The sequence below is a fragment of the Mus caroli genome, unplaced genomic scaffold, assembly GCF_978045245.1.
Source record: "Mus caroli unplaced genomic scaffold, Mus_caroli_1 scaffold_6, whole genome shotgun sequence".
Classification (NCBI taxonomy): Eukaryota; Metazoa; Chordata; class Mammalia; order Rodentia; family Muridae; genus Mus; species Mus caroli.
The window spans coordinates 135,217,842-135,234,727 of record NW_028227261.1 but is presented as its reverse complement, the minus strand read 5'-3'; the positions used below and the strand labels follow the sequence as shown (position 1 = coordinate 135,234,727).

General features: G+C 36.8%; 1 protein-coding gene across 1 annotated transcript in view; it reads left to right on the top strand.

Moving 5' to 3' along the window:
* Positions 1-16,886, top strand: part of Cngb3 (cyclic nucleotide gated channel subunit beta 3) — a 211,722-nt gene that overhangs the window by 16,641 nt on the left and 178,195 nt on the right. The window contains exon 2 of the mRNA XM_085838484.1: positions 2,735-2,861. Within this exon, the coding sequence (XP_085694610.1) occupies positions 2,815-2,861 (47 nt within the window). The 5' untranslated portion in view covers positions 2,735-2,814. The remainder of the gene's footprint in view (positions 1-2,734; positions 2,862-16,886) is intronic.

The window sequence follows — 16,886 nt, the reverse complement described above, 5'->3', positions numbered from 1 at the left end:
CTATCTCGTAGAAAAGTACTTTAATGCCAAGAGGAAAGTAGTCCACTGGGAAAGCCAGGAGCACAGGCTTTCTTAGCCACAAAATTTTTAGAGACAGTAAACAGTGACTCAATTTTTAATTCTGAAATGTATTTCTGAAGGCTTGTTGTATTGAAAGATTTTTGAGAAATTGTTGAAATATTCATGCTGAAGGTCTCATATAATGAAATTTTTTACACTGTGATTCCTCCTGACTTATCAATTTTATATGCCTAAATTTCTAATATTAAGTTGGTCTACTTCTTTTAATTTCTTTTTTACCTTTTATCAAAAATAGATTCTTTTCTCATATAGCATATGCTAGTTATATTTTCCCCTACCTCTACTTCTCCCAGTTCCTTCCATCTCCTCTCTCATCCAAATCCATTTCTTTTCTATGTCTTATTAGAAAAGAACAGATTGTGAGCTTTTGCCAGGCAGTAGTGGTGCACACCTTTAATCCCAGTACTTAGGAGTCAGAGGCAGGAAGATTTCTGTGTTTCAGGCCAGTCTGATCTACAGAGTGAGTTCCAGGACAGCCAGGGCTACACAGAGAAACCCTGTCTCAAAAGAAAGAAAAAAGGGAAGAAAGAAAGAGAGAGAGAGAGAGAGAGAGAGAGAGAGAGAGAGAGAGAGAGAGAGAGAGAGAGAGAGAGAGAGGAAGGAAGGAAGGAAGGAAGGAAGGAAGGAAGGAAGGAAGGAAGGAAGGAAGGAAGGAAGGAAGGAGAATGAAAGAAAGAGAAAAAGAAGAGAAGAGAAGAGAAGAGAAGAGAAGAGAAGAGAAGAGAAGAGAAGAGAAGAGAAGAGAAGAGAAGAGGCTTCTAAGAGATAACAAGACATAACAAAATAAAATATAATAATATAAAACAAAAGTCATCATATGGAAGTTGGATGAGGAAAACCAACAGAAGGAAAAGAGCCCAAGAGAAGGAAAGTACAAGAATCAGAGACTCATCTGTTCACACACTCGGCAATGTTTTAATAAAAGTATTAAACTGAAAAATATAATATATACATAGAGTTCCCGGTGAAGACCTGTACAGACCCCATGCTTACTGCTTCAGTTTCTGTGAGTTGGTTTAAGCTTTGCTTAGGTAATTTAGAGGCCCTTAGTTTTTTGGTGTCTTCCATCCCCTCTGGCTCTTATCCTCTTTCTCACATTTCTTCTGAGAGATTCTCTGAACTCTGAGGGGAGGAATATGATGGAGAGATCTCATTTAGAACTATATGTTCTAAGTATTCAATGAGTATAGCAGAAATAAGGCAATGCTCTTTGAGTATAGCAGAATACCACTACTATTTTTTTAACACCAGTAGTATTTGGTTTTACCTTCGATCTCTAGGCTACCTAGTCTCTCCATCTCATGGAATGGGCCTTAAGTCAAACCAGACACTGTTGTTATTCCCACAAGCATTGCCCTAGCATATCTGGCAGGGAGGTTGCCACGGTAGGTTTGTGGCTAGGTTGATAATTTCATTTCTCTCTTCATTGCCTGCAGAGTACCTTCTCATACCAAAAATATTAACAGGTAGGATCTATGCAGGAACCAGCTCTACCTCTACATGATCAATGAGTTGTATAGGTGTTATATTCAGCAATGAAGCCTTACTGTCAGTTTGTGGAGAGCAACCTGTTGTCTTGGCAACAGTATGGGTTATTTGAGAATGTCCATGCGTATCCAGTCCTGGTACTGGAAGCTTCATTTGATGACAAGAGATGACCAGTGAGTACTCTCTGTCCCCCATTATTTGGAGACTTCTTCAGGATTATCTTCCTAATTTTAGGTTTCCCCTGCACTAAGCTTCCATACTACCCATCAAATACTCACTAATTCTAGCTGTGTCTACATGCATTATCAACTCTAATTCTAGCTGTGTCTACATGCATTATCAACTCAACTCTATCTCCCCACACCCATCGCACCTGATCCTTGCAGTAAAATGATATTGATGATGAGGTCTTTTTTTAAATTTCCTATGTACAGTACATCTGCTTAAAAATAAATTGGACACTGTAGATAACAAATAATCACTCAAATATGTATTTTCTCTTTTTACCTTTGTAATTTTTTAATATTCAATTATTTACTTTTTAAATTTTTTCTACAATTCAAACATATAGCAATGAGTAGATTATTCTCTAAACAAATAGTAACTCTTAATGTTAATTATAAATTATACTTGTAAGTCTGATGGAAAAATTATTTCTGAATTGAAAATAGAGCTATTATGTACTACTTGGTGTAATTTCTATAGAAATGATTTCACCCAAAGCTACAAGTAATCAAATCAAACTGAGAAAAATGATTTCATAAAAATTAGAGTATGGGTTCTAAACTATCAAGGACACAAAATATCTGCCTTTTTCACTTCATTGAATTTATCATACATTAAGTGCATAATTTTAAGTTTTTAAGTTCATAAATTGTGAATACTATAGCAAAGCTAACAATGCCTTTTGGATGCCGAGAGCTGATCCTGTGTTTTGTTATTATTATGAGGCATATAAACTATATGAAACTTTTATCGTGTAATAAACCATCTTTCAGCATATTTTTCCTTGGCCTGACAGTATCTCCAGGTTAGTCCTGTGTGAGGGATTCTCTGGGAAGAATTTTCTGGAAGAGAATCAGCATCTCTGTAGATTATGTTTCCAAATAAAACTGTGTCAGGAGTAGTGTGGATTCTTCTATTTAGTGCTATTTCTTTGCCCTAGACAACAGCACTGGGGAAAACTCTCTCAGAGGTTTCACCACAAATCCTGACCCTGAATGTCCAGCAGAACTCACCAGAACAATGACAGAGATGGAGAAAACTAGGACTGGGGAAGAAAAGCCAGTCAGGTAAGAATATGAAGCACATAGCACAGGTTGGAGACTTCATACACAGATCTGGAGTGGTATGATAAATTTCTACTTCCCTCCTGAGTTTAAGCAAGCAATCCACAGCAAAATCTTAGCCAGGGAACTGGACCAGAAAAGGAAAATTCGCTTCGTCCATCATGCATTATTGACCAGCCATGACTACTAACCAATGCCCAGGCAGTCGCTGACTGAATGACAAATCCCACTATTGGAAACAGCCTGCATACTTACTAGACATGGTTTTTTTTAAAAAACAATTTTCAAAGTACATGGGGAAATCATTATTTCAATTCTATAAACATTGTAATATTCCAGAAGATAGACTATGATTTTCTTTGTTAGAGAAAGAGCAACATGGAAACCAAAGACAGAGAAGCAGGCAATCTACCAGCCATTGAAGGGATAGCTTTATAAATACTGTGCATAAGATGACTTGAAATATCACAAAGAGATTCCAAGTTAAATTAATTCACACACAGGGGTGTATGGATGCTGGGAACATCTTCATTTTGCTGCTTAGCATGGTGTTACATGCCTGCTGACACTATTTGAATTGCTTACCTATGGTTAAGGTCATTGCAATGGGTGTGGAAAACAATAAAAATATAAACTTCTTCTGTAACAGGCAAGAAGAATTGTTATGTAGAAGGAAGTAAAAATAATCTCTATTTCCTGCCCACTTCATCACCCTACTTTTCTTCTGTGTTCATTGTCCCAGGACTTTGTTGAACCATACTGTTCATGGAAAAAAATCTTTATGATTATTTAAGATCCAGAGTCCTGACAGAACTCTGAACTATACTAACTGAACAATAGATGGTAGAGAGTGTATTGCAGATGAGCACAAACTTGACTGTACATGAAGATCACACAAGCTTCCTTTCTTACATACAAACCAACGTTAAAATTTAAAGTATAATGTAGGCAGAGAAAAAATGCTAACGTCTGAGTTAAGGGCTAGATTTTACAGCAAAATACATATGTATTTATACTAGTTATGCAATTATTGATGTTTATGGAAGGTTTTCCATTGCCTTTAGTGGGCTTCCCTTATCTTCACCTTGCAAATAAGCAACTCAGGGCACAGAAAAGGCTAATTAGTTTCCTATAGGAAAAGGGTCAGCTCAGAATAAAATTATGTTAAAGAAGACAGGAATTCCTGAGTGGTAATTTTTCTTCCTTCCCACCAAACACTCTCCTCTTTAATCAACAGGTTAACCTCTGAACCAACTTTCCTTTTTAGTATTTATTTTAACATATTTAAGCTTTTTCAATAAGCTCTGACAACTGTAGAGGAATTTCAATCCAGCAGCATGGCTGCTCTGACAAGGGATCACATCCAAAGACCTCCTAGGTCTGTGTGACCTGGTTGGAATGACATCCCTTTAATCCCAAACAATGAAAGTAAAGTTAGTTTGTAGAAGGAAGCCCAGCCATGTTGAAAGTGACATTTAATTGAGGAGCAAACAAAGTGACAAATCAGAAAAGATTTGACAAAATGAGTCAGAGACGGGATGTGCCCAAATCTCATAACAGACAGGAAAGAGAGGCTGCTTTAGAGCAGTGCAGAGTGAGTCAAGTGTAGAGGGCAGGCAGTTCAGTTGAGATTAGGCAATACAGTGGAGTTCATTTGAGCTCAGTTGGGTGCAGTTCAGTGCAGCTCAGGTGAATGCAGTTGAGTTCCCTTGAGTTCAAGCAGTTCTAATCAGTTTGTGTGGTCAGTGAAGTTCAGTTTGTGGAATTCAGAGACAATTTTTCCAAGCAGAGAAATTTAGTGAGAAACCAAAAGAAGCCAGATTGAATAAGTCAGCTCCTGAAAGACAAGATTGTACAAGGTTAAAAGCTTCCAGGCCTAGGCCTAGGAATAGTTAAAACAGAGAAAGAAGTGCTCTGGGTTCATCGTTTATCCTAAGCTGCATGTTTGCACAGCTTGGGCACAGCTCTCATCTCATCCCTCCATCTGAGTAAATATATGTGACATTTACAAGTAGCAAGTTCTCGGAAGGCTATATTTAAGTTTATACTGTTTCCTCTGCTCATACAACCGTCTCCTCCTTTGTCAGCCCTAACAAACTCCTACCCATTCTTCAAGTACCATCATATCCTCACATCTCTGGAGGACCTTGTCTGACCTTCCTAATGAGCTCACAGTCACCTACATAAGAGCTCTTCCATGGCACATATCTCTATAGCTGTTCATGTGATTATCTGAAGTCATCAGTCTCCTCCTTTTCCTCCTCCTACTCTTCTTCTTCCACCTCCTCCTCATCCTATTCCTTCTCCTTCTCCTCCTTCATGCTTCATGAATGGTATCCTCAGTACCCAACTCTATATCTGGTACAATATTGATTAAATTAATCAGCAAATGAACACAAGCATACTGAATTTATTTCTCCAGAACTCCTAAATTTTCAAAAGTATATAGATCATCAGTAGGAGTGGGCTAAGTATGAACAACACCCAAGATTCCCTGCTCATTTTCAGCATCCTTGGGGAAAGTAAGCATGACCATCACCTCACAAGGGCCTGGAGGGAGTTATGCTGTACTCAAAGGGTCAGTTCTTTACTCTTTACTAGACTTTTAGTCAACCTAACTATTCTGGGCTGGCAAAACTACTAAATTCTAGATGATGTCTTTGCTGTCTTCCTGATAGTCCTCTCTGAAATGTAGGTAGCAATGCAGCTGGGAATTATTAGCAAGCTATGTACTATATCCAAGCTAACAAAATGCTTCTTCTTTCTTAGGAAGTGGCTGTCATGTATTTTCTCAGAATTAAGGGAAAATAAAGCATGCACTAAAGAATGCTCAGGTGACATACTTGATTAAAGCTAAGGGAACTAGTGTGATGCCACCTGGGGGTTACAGAAGCCATCTGCTGATTGCGGTGAACCAGTGCTACCTAGCTAGAAGCCTATGGAGCAGTGTCTTGAGTATTATTACACAGCATCGAAGATAACTGTTGAAGGGAATAGTTGTTCAATATTCTTGATGAATCAAGATTCTCTTAGTACCTGCAGTAAATACAAAATGTATGTTCAGCTTTGAGCAATGTAAAGTTTAAAAAGTTGTCCCTAGGTGAAAAACATTAAGGGATTTAACATTTAGTTGATTATGGGCTAAAGTAGATATATGAGTGACTAGTCCTTGCCTCAGTCTTGCCTCAGTTGTCCCTAGGTGAAAAACATTAAGGGATTTAACATTTAGTTGATTATGGGCTAAAGTAGATATACGAGTGACTAGTCCTTGCCTCAGTCTTTAAGTTTGGAGAAAATATACTATTAATAAAATTTAAATGTAAGATTTTTTTTTATTTAAAGTACATTCACTTCATTGTCTGACCTAAGCTTTGGAACCAAAACAGATTATTGGGTCTGAAAGAGTTAACAGGTATTTGGGGATACTGTGATGTACATGTGAAATTTCCCTGTAAAAATTGCAGGGTGATATTACTGGTTGCATATTGATTTCCATTATGAACAGAGAAGATGGAGAGAGGAAAATTTTAAGAAAACATGAACATAAACACTGCCATCTGCACCAGTCACCAGAGTAGAACCAAAAACATGTACAAATAGATGGGAAAAGTTATTAAGGATTGGCTCACGAGATAATAGAAGCTGAAAAGACCTGGTCTTTACAGTCAGCAACTAGACAACCAGGAGAGCCAACCATGTAGTTCTAGTCTGAGGGAGCATCATGTAAGTTCCATAGTAAAAGGAACAAGCACAAGGACTCAGAAAGTCAGTTTTCATTGTCCTGTGAGAAGACAAGAAAAGACAAATATTCAAGCTCAAACTGTGAGGTTCTAGATTAGACTTTCTGCTGGTTATTTGACGAAAGCTATTTAGGAGAGGTAATCTTCTGTGCTTGGTCTTATGATATCCTTGTACTTTTCATCCAAAACACACTAAAAATGTTTTCCCATGTATCAAGGTCCCCATGGCCCTGTCAAGTGGGTATGTAATGTGAACTTTCTCTCACCATCTCCATTCCATCCATTTCAATTCATAAAGGAATTGAAACGACAGAGGAGCTTGTTTTTCTGATTTGAACATAATCTTCTCAGTACTTCACATTCTTCTTGTCTTGCTAAGCTCATGCTTACTCAAAACTCTTGAACATAAAATTTGCATTCATTTGAACAAACAACTAATGATCTTCATTCTGTCATAGAGAGAACTGCAAAGATAACTATTCAAAAATGTAAGGATTTAATTAACAAAATAATCCATTGTGCTTTGGCCTCAAATATTGTTTGGTAAGAATAAAATTTGTGAGAATGAATTTAAGTACAGTATGTCTGCTTTGTAATTTATATAAACACAAAAAGACATAATAGTATTTATTATATAAATTTGATTTTCATAAAACAAAAACATTTCTATAATATTTTTAAATTGTCTTGCATATAATTTTAAGGATAGCCAAAATTAATTTTCCATCAAAATTAATAACACTAATCTCAAATGTATGTCATCCATGGAAGAGATTTTTTTTAAGATATCTCCAGACTGCATGTCCACATATCTGATTGGAATCTATTTGTGTTAAAGTAACGTTCAGATATTTTTCCCTTTTTTATATCTTTTCACAACATTTTCTAAATTGTCCATTTGAGGAGAGAAATTCTCTGTAAATCTTCCTTCAAAAAAATTCAACCAATTTGTTATCTTGTCAGAGAACCATTATCTTCTGAAAGACAGAGGGTTCACCCTAGGAAGACCCATTGAAGCCATTTGCCCATTACCAAGAAAAAAGAAGGGTCTGTTTCTAGCATTCTATTTCAGCACATCCTTATTTTTTAATATAAAAAAGGTACAGTTTGATGGACACTAATGAATACCAAGCAAAAGATGTGTTTTGCCTGAAAATGTCAAATAGCTACATCTGAAAGAAAAGCCAGAGCTGGGTGCTGATAGGTTAAGTGGTTAAATGGCAAACAAGGAAGTGAGTAAAGCATTCAGTGGCTGAGTCAGGGTGGGGCTGCTGCTAGGCTGACTTCTCCAGTACAGGATGCAGCTTTCACTGCTACCCAGGATGCTGAGGCGGAAGGTTATTTCTATGAATAGCCTGCTCTGTTCATAATAGCAATCAGTCTCTATTTGGGTGGCTTTAAACTAAGCAATCATTTCACAGCAGGAACAATGAGGGGAGAGGAGAATTCAGAATCTCATCAGCACTCATAAACACTGATGTTTATTGTTCTGTAACTAGCAAAAGCAAGAGTCGCTGTGGGAAAGATTCTTTAACAATCCATATGTGACTTTATAGCTGAAATAGGAAAGGAATGTCAGCTATCAAGTTTACAAAAATAAAACAAAATTCATTTTGCAATGATTTGTAAGCTTGTGACTTAAAATAAATAAATAAATAAATAAATAAATAAGCATAGGGAAACCAACCATCCATTTGCTGCTACTTTAGTTTTGGGAAGTATTGTGAAAATTATGTGCTATCACTTTTAGTCCTAAATTAAAACTCCCCTCTAAGGTAAACACTGCTTTTGTGATTAATTATTAAAAACACTTCGGACTAGTTGCAGTAGCATATGCTTGTGATCCCAGAACTGTGAAGGGCGAGGCAGAAGGGTCCACAGCTGGAGAATACTCTCTACAACACAGCAATTTTAAGGCCAGCCTGTATTACATGAGATTCTGTCTCAGAAAACAAGTGAATAAAAAGCAAAACACTTTGAACAACAGATTACTAATCCATTCTCAATAAAGATCGTTAACTTCTCTTACTAGCCATATGACAGACTAAATATCTGGAAAGAAAAATTTTCAGAGAGACTATTAAGTCACTAACTAAAATGCTCTTTTATGGTATAGCTAAACCGATAGAAAATAAATGAAATGGATGCAAAGTTTTAAGAATTGAGGTTTGTTCCTGTGATTTTTGTCTGCATTTATAAGGCCAGGATCTGGGCTAAAATATAATATTGGTGACACCAGAGGCTAAACTGGACAGAAGGATAAACTGGAGACTCCTCTATAAACTAGAACCCAAAGAGCAAACCATTGAGAAGTAAACTATCCCCCCAAACACACAGTCAGAATAAAACTTGTCTTTGTTCTAGTTCTAACTCATGGAAGGAGAGAGGGAAGAGATGAGACAAGATGGGACTAGACAAGATGAAAAGAGGGAAAAAAGATAGGCATGGAAAGTCAAGAATATGACAAGGAAACAATAACTTCCCTGGGGATTGTATGCTGTGAGTCAGCATTCAAGCAGGCCTACAAAAAAATTCCTTACATCCATATCTTACAAAAAACTTAGTCCAGTTTAAAACACACATTTAGAATTATTCAATGGGAATGTGCAGACATTGTCTCTATTTTGTGGGGGGAAAATCAAACTTTGAAACCAGTTTTCAAACTATCCCAACAGATAAAATCACAATGAATATTGTGATTGATAATAAAAAATTACTAAATGAGAGCTAGAGAGATGGTTCAACAGTTAAGAGCTCATGGTATTCTTATGTGCATCTCATAAAAGGTAAATAAAAAAGTGATATGGGGCCGGGCGTGGTGGCGCACGCCTTTAATCCCAGCACTCTGGAGGCAGAGGCAGGCCGATTTCTGAGTTCGAGGCCAGCCTGGTCTACAAAGTGAGTGCCAGGACAGCCAGGGCTACACAGAGAAACCCTGTCTCGAAAAACCAAAAAAAAAAAAAAAAAAAAAAAAAAAAAAAGTGACATGGGACTCATGATGGGTAAATTAAAAAGTGATGTAAGTACAGCTCCAGGAAACCCAGTGTTCTCTTCTAACTTCATGGGTCACTGAAGTCACATGCACAAACCCACATAGGAAGACCTAAACAACATAAACTCCTGCAAATATGACAATGAAAACACAAACTGAAACGAAAATAATAAAAAATACCAGTATCATATAAAATAAATGTATTTAAAGTCCCAGGACGAGGTCACCAAGGGGGCGCCCCTTCTCTTTGTAGTAGAGGAGGGAATAATGGGGAAAGGGAACTGTAAGGGTGGGCTTGGGAAGAAAAGTTACAGGAGGGCTCTGATAGGAATATAAAGTGAATAAGAAATTAAATTATTGAAACAAAAAGAAATCAAGAGATGGTTGAAAATAAAACAAAAGTACAAACTAATAAGCACACATATTTTCACAAAAGAATGAAGCACAATTTCTATAATGAAAATATAGTCAGTGAACTTGTAATAGAGGCAATTACACAGCTGAAGAATCCATACAGTGGATAATGGATCTGAAACACAGAGCACAGTGAGAGAGAACACAACACAACATGCATAGAATCAGAATTTCAGAAGACAAATGCCAAGAGAGAAAAAATAACTCACTTGCTGAAAGAAACCATGAGACTTGGAACCTCAAACAAATACAAATCAATGAAAATAAGTTTACCTTAAATGCATTCTAGTGAAACTTGGACGTACAAAAGGCAAAAATAAGATCTTTAAGCTAACCAGGAAGTAAGTACAAAACAAGTATTTGATTCTCAACAAAATCTATGGATACCAACAGAGACAATAATGGCATGATTCAGATTTTATGATCCAGGCTTAAATTCTATACCTGCTGAAATTATTTTTCAAAAATAATGGGGAACCTTAGCCAACAAGGGGAACTGTGAATGAAAACTCCTAGAAAGAACAGAGACTAATTGACTGTCACAACTGTCCAACCAACGTGATGTCTCCCTGTCTTTCATCTGGATCAGATGCTAATCAGATGCCTCTGATAAATAGCCCCATTGCAGCATTTCCACCTTCTTGGGCCCTTATGACAACATCGTAATGACAGTAGAAGCAGTTACAGAAAAAAATATGACAACCATTAACCCACCTTACAGGATGAGATGCTAGGTTAAAAGGCCTGCATTTTGACAGTAATTTATGATTCTTAGTTCTCAATTGACTCCATTTCCCAATTTTGGGGGGAAAAAGAAAAGACAAATCAATGATTTGATTCACTTACAAACCAGAGGAGGAAATGAGAGGACTGAGTTAGCCAGAGCCAAGCTGACTCCCTGACAGGTTGCAAACTGGTAGTTTCGGAGATGAGATGTAAGTTTCTGTTTGCCAGAAATGAGAACCCAGATCCAGGAACTCGTGGTCAGCCAACCAGAGCTGTGGGCAGCCTATCTGAGGATGACTTGCCACCCTGGAAAGTCCCCACAGCCCTAACTGATTACAAAGGCACGCATACCTCCGGAGAAAGAGCCAACCAACATGAAAGAACATGAAAGTCATCCACTCCTACTATAACAGACTTTAAATTGACCCCACAGAGTACACACCTAAGTCTCCATTTCCAAAGAGGGAGATGCCTGCATGCAGGAAATTCAGCTGAATAAACGCTCTGCTTTTGCACACCATTTGGGTCTGGAGTCTTCCTTCAGCGGTTCTTAGAGCCTAACACTATGAAGATACTGGAATATTGCGGGTTCAGAGGTGAATTACTTTCTCCGGGACTACTTAGAGCACTGTAGAACAGCCCTCTCTTGCCTGCCGCTGTGTGTGAACTAACATCTTGTGACTAGTGGAATCTATTAACGTAGCAGACCACTAACCCTTTATTCTGTAAAACTATAAAAATTTCATAAGACTTCCTCCATCTTGAAACATAGAATTTGGGGTAACCTAAATTCTGGGTTCCAGGGCCATGGTTATTCAACACAGCTCCAGAATAAACCATCTTTAATTCCCTTAAAATATACTAAGAAGAAAATACAGGTATTAACTTAATCAACATTGAAGAGGGTATAGATAACGTTTTAACATATGTGCCTCAAAGGAAAAAAAATCATCTGAGAAAGACACAAATGCAGATTTCTGCACCCAATCAGGAGATAAATTTAAAATGGTCATAAAAGGCAAAGTTCAGTGGTAGAGTCTCTAAGCTAGAAATTATGAAAGTCCAGAAACCAGCTGCCTTGTAATCTCAAAGCCACTCCTTGATGTAAATATGACTTAGGGAATTGTATGATGAAGATGTGCCAATGCATGCTCATCAGTTATCAGGAGCATTGTACTCTGCTGGCAGTTGTCAGTGATGGGGAGGTTATGCATGCCTAAGGAGAGAATATAGACAAAGCAGCAATACATTCAGCTCAGGCTTACTGTGAGCATAATATAGTCCCAAAAAAATAAAGTCAATTTTAAATATAATAAAACCTAAATAAGAGTGATTGGCATCAGAAGTTATTGAAGAAATAATTAACTTTAAATTTTCTTTATTTAATCTGCAAGTTTAGATATTTTTGGTAAACACTCAGAAGGGAATTTTTATCCTCTATAGGCTAAGCTTATACAGTTCTATATTATGAAACAGTAGACGAGAGAAAACAAATGTAGTACTGTCATCTTCAAAATGTAACTCATAATTCTGCTCTCCTAGTATGAATGATTGTAAAATACTTGTCTTTCCTTATGAATCATAGATTATATTTCAAAATAAGTAAGTATACAATATATTTGAAAACTTAACTTAATAAATTGGACTCAAAGGACTGTAGAGAAGCCTTCAGTCTAAAATAAGATGTAATTATTTATAGTTTATATAGTACATAAACAGAAACTAATCATATACTAAGTCAATGATGTATTGTAAACCCTCTTGTTTAGCTTATTAAAATATATGTTTTGCTAGCAATTTAAAGCCCTAGTACCAGGAATATGCTATTACTTTTTAAGGTTTTGGTCAATGTTGACCTGTAGATCCCTAAATATTGCAGGTTATTTTCAAAGTTCTTTGTTACCATACAGAACCTGATAGTAAGACCCCATTGTTGAAGATACAAAATGCTTTCATCATGGAACACAGACAAATTAAGCTGGTGCTGAAATGGATGATTGATCCCCACTGGCTAGATTTCATAGTATTAAGGTGCTATACATGCTACCAGAAGAAAAGGTCATCATTAGTCCCACATAGCCATGAACCTTGCAAGCTACAACAATGACTGGCTTGACAAGATATGCTTACTAGTGCAATAGTGGCACAAACGTTATGACAATACCCAACCACTTTCTTATGGGATCTAAGGCCCACATCTTGAGATAGAACCCATACCTGGGTTTGTTAACAAGGCCAAAAAACTTTGGCAAGGTAGACCTTAGGCCCTAGGAGAGACCCTTACATTAGTTGTCTGCTAAATGGATATAGTATTAAAACAATTCTTAATAAATCCATAATGGGTCCTTAATAAATCCTTCTGACTACACATAGACCTCTCTCAACATCAAAGAAGCTTCTTCTTGCAGAAGATGTCAATTAACTGTTTAATGCGCACAGAACAATACTCTGTGTCGTGCTCATCTCTACATGGGACATACAGCCCTTTCTATAAAACTCAACCAAATCTTTGAGGAAGAGAGGACAAAAAGATTGTAAAAACCAGAAGTGATAAATTTCAAGGAAACAGTGTTTTCTAGACACAACAGAACAGTTGCACATAAAAAACTCAGCAGTTGTGACAGTAGGCACAATACTGTGCAAACACAAGCCAGAGAGAATCTCAGCATGAACTTGGAGCACCAAATGCAACTAGTAGTTGAGGAGCTGTTGAATTTGATAGCTTCTAGGAGACAGGGAGTCAGTTTTCTTTAGTTCTGTGACACCCTAGTATGTCAACCACACTCCAGGGCAGGCCCCGTTCCCAAGAATAACCAAGAAATACAAATTGAACTCAAATCTGGTTTTGTTTTGTTTCAATTTGTTAAATACTGCTCAAAATTGGGTTGGTAGAGAGATAAAGGGTACAGAGGGTGAGTCTGAGAGAAGTTGGGGGCTTGGAGATATAATCAAAATGACTATATGAAATTCCCACCAAACTAATAAAAATATTGCTTATAGTATATCTAAGTCAGGTTTAATTTCACAAGCTTGTGATACTCACTTTTGGGAGATATAGGTAGGATAATCAGGAGTTCTATATTATCCTTGTCTTACATAGGATAAATCTATATAAGATTCTTTCTCAAAATGAAAAATGGGGAGGGGGAGGGATGGGAGAGAGAATTTTCAGCAATAAAAAACATTGATGCCCTTTCAATGAATTCAGGTTCAGTTCCCAACACCCACGTGGCAGCTCACAACTACCTGTGTATCCAGTTTCAAGGGACCCACCATATTATTCTCCCATCTATAAGCACATATAGGTCACACATGTTCACATACATACAGAAAAATAGTAGCTAAATCCTGAAATATATATGTATATATACTTTTTAAAAGTATGTTTGCATTTTAACCCCAGAAGCATCTGTTCAATTGGTCTGTAGTTAATAAGAGGCACGAGTAAATCTTAAAATCTTAAAACTCATCTCAGAGGACTGTAGAATGTATTGAAGGCAGACAGCTATTTCTCAATAACTTTCAGTATCTTTCAACAAAGTTGAAAGGTTTTATGTTATATTAAATATGTTCTCTAACCATTATGCAATAAAATAGATAAATTTATAAACAAAACTTTTGAAAGTATTTCACAGGATTAAAATACAAAATGTACTTTAAACTAAGCTGTGCTCAAACAAAATCATCCAGGATACATAGAAATGAGCCACAGAAAAATTTTGCCTGTCAAATGAGGAATTTAAAAAAAAAAGAAAGAAAGTTTTTCTCTTCTTTTATTTTCTCTTGTCTTTTTTCCTTACTTTTTTTAAACAAGTTGATTTTTTTTTCTGATAAAAAAAATAGATGATATTTTATGACCATTTGTTTGGTCATGAGCTACCAAATTGCTTTTTTTCTTTTTTTTAATTAGATATTTTCTTTATATACATTTCAAATTTCAAATGCTATCCCAAAAGTTCCCTATACCCTCCGCTAGCCCTGCTCCCCTACCTACCCACTCCCACTTCTTGGCCCTGGTGTTTATCTGTACTGGGGCATATAAAGTTTGCAATACCAAGGGGCCTCTCTTCCTAGTGATGGTCAACTAGGCTATCTTCTGCTACATATGCAGCTAGAGACACGAGCTCTGAGGGTACTGGTTAGTTCATATTGTTGTTCCACCTATAGGGTTGCAGACCTCTTCAGCTCCTTGGATGCTTTCTCTAGCTTCTCCATTGGGGGCCCTGTGTTCCATCTTGTAGATGACTGTGAGCATCCACTTCTGTATCTGCCAGGCACTGCCATAGGCTCATATGAGACATCTATACCAGGGTCCCTTCATCAAAAGACCACGAACAGATTGGGAAAGGATTTTTACCAATCCTAAATCTGATAGGGGATTAATATCCAATATATACAAATAGCTCAAGAAGCTGGACTCCAGAAATTCAAATAACCCCATTAAAAAATGGGGCTCAGAGCTAAACAAAGAATTCTCAAATGAGGAATACCGAATTGCTGAGAAGCACCTGAAAAAAATGTTCAACATCCTTAATCATCAGGAAAATGCAAATCAAAACAACCTTGAGATTCCACCTCACACCAGTCAGAATGGCTAAGATCAAAAATTCAGGTGACAGCAGATGCTGGCGAGGATGTGGAGAAAGAGGAACACTCCTCCATTGCTGGTGTAATTGCAAGCTTGTACAACCACTCTGGAAGTCAGTCTGGAGGTTCCTCAAAAAATTGGACATACTACCAGAAGATCCAGCAATACCTCTCCTGGGCATATACCCAGAAGAAGTTCCAACTGGTAAGAAGGACACATGCTCCACTATGTTCATAGCAGCCTTATTTATAATAACCAGAAGCTGGAAAGAGCCCAGATGTCTGTCCCTCAACAGAAGAATGGATACAGAAAATGTGGTACATTTACACAATGGAGTACTACTCAGCTATTAAAAACAATGAATTTATGAAATTCTTGGACAAATGGATGTATCTGGAGGATATCATCCTTAGTGAGGTAACCCAATCACAAAAGAAAGCATTAGATATGCACTCACTGATAAGTTGATTTTTTTTAAGGGCAAGTTGATCAAATTGATAACGCTTATTGGGAAGATATATATATATATATATATATGTATACAATACATATATACATGTGTATATATGTATGTGTGTGTATATGTATCTGTATATATTTTTTCCAGGAAAACAATAAAAAATAAATAATAAACATGCTTTACTCCAACCAGACTTGTAATTTTCTTAACTGTGTATACTTTTTAAAAAAGTATGGTATTAGTATATAAGTAGATAAATCAATAGAATGCATGGAAAATATGGAAATAGGTCAACTTACTAAAAATAAACTTACTAAAAATCAAAAAGTTGCTTTCTAAATTCTGAAAGAAAAAATATACTTAAGCATTAAGTAATTAGCTATTCATGTGGAAAGTACTCGAGTTAAACTGTTCCTCATGCCACACAGCTTTATAAAGCATAAACAACACAAAATTTATAGTGCAAAATATGAGTCAACTGCTAAAGTGCTAAAGAAAATGTTGAAATCCCTGTTAACTATAAGAATAATGGGGGAAAAACTGAGAGCCCTCGTGGCTTCAAATCATAAAAATAGCATTCAAAATTCAAAACGAAGAAGAGAAAGGCTTAACAAATTTTATTACATAAAATCTAGAGGGTGGGTAATAACATAGTGTTTCAGGACCAAAGGTGAACACTAGAGAATGGAGCCCCACAGCAGCCAGACCACAGGAAGTGTACAACAGGAAGAAAATGATGAAGCCTATGAAGGGGACCAAGATGATGAACCATGACAAAGAGAATGAAGATGATGACCAAGAACTGAGTGTTAGATGTGAAGGTTACTCCATTTCAAATAACGATCATAACAGAAAATTAGTGCCTTGGTGAACACTGCATAACAAACAGGCCTCTTAATTCAGCAAAACTATAATAGTTGGATTATTAAACCAAGAGAATGCTTCAGAGAGCAGGTTTGGTGATACAGAAGAAAAGGCGAGTTTGTGGTTTCACAGTCATTTTCAATTGAATTGAAGGAATAGACACCTCATGTGCTGAACAAATCAAAGAACTGATTCTAAGCTTCTGTGAAAACCATGAGCAGAGCATGGGGGAACAGCTCCTAAC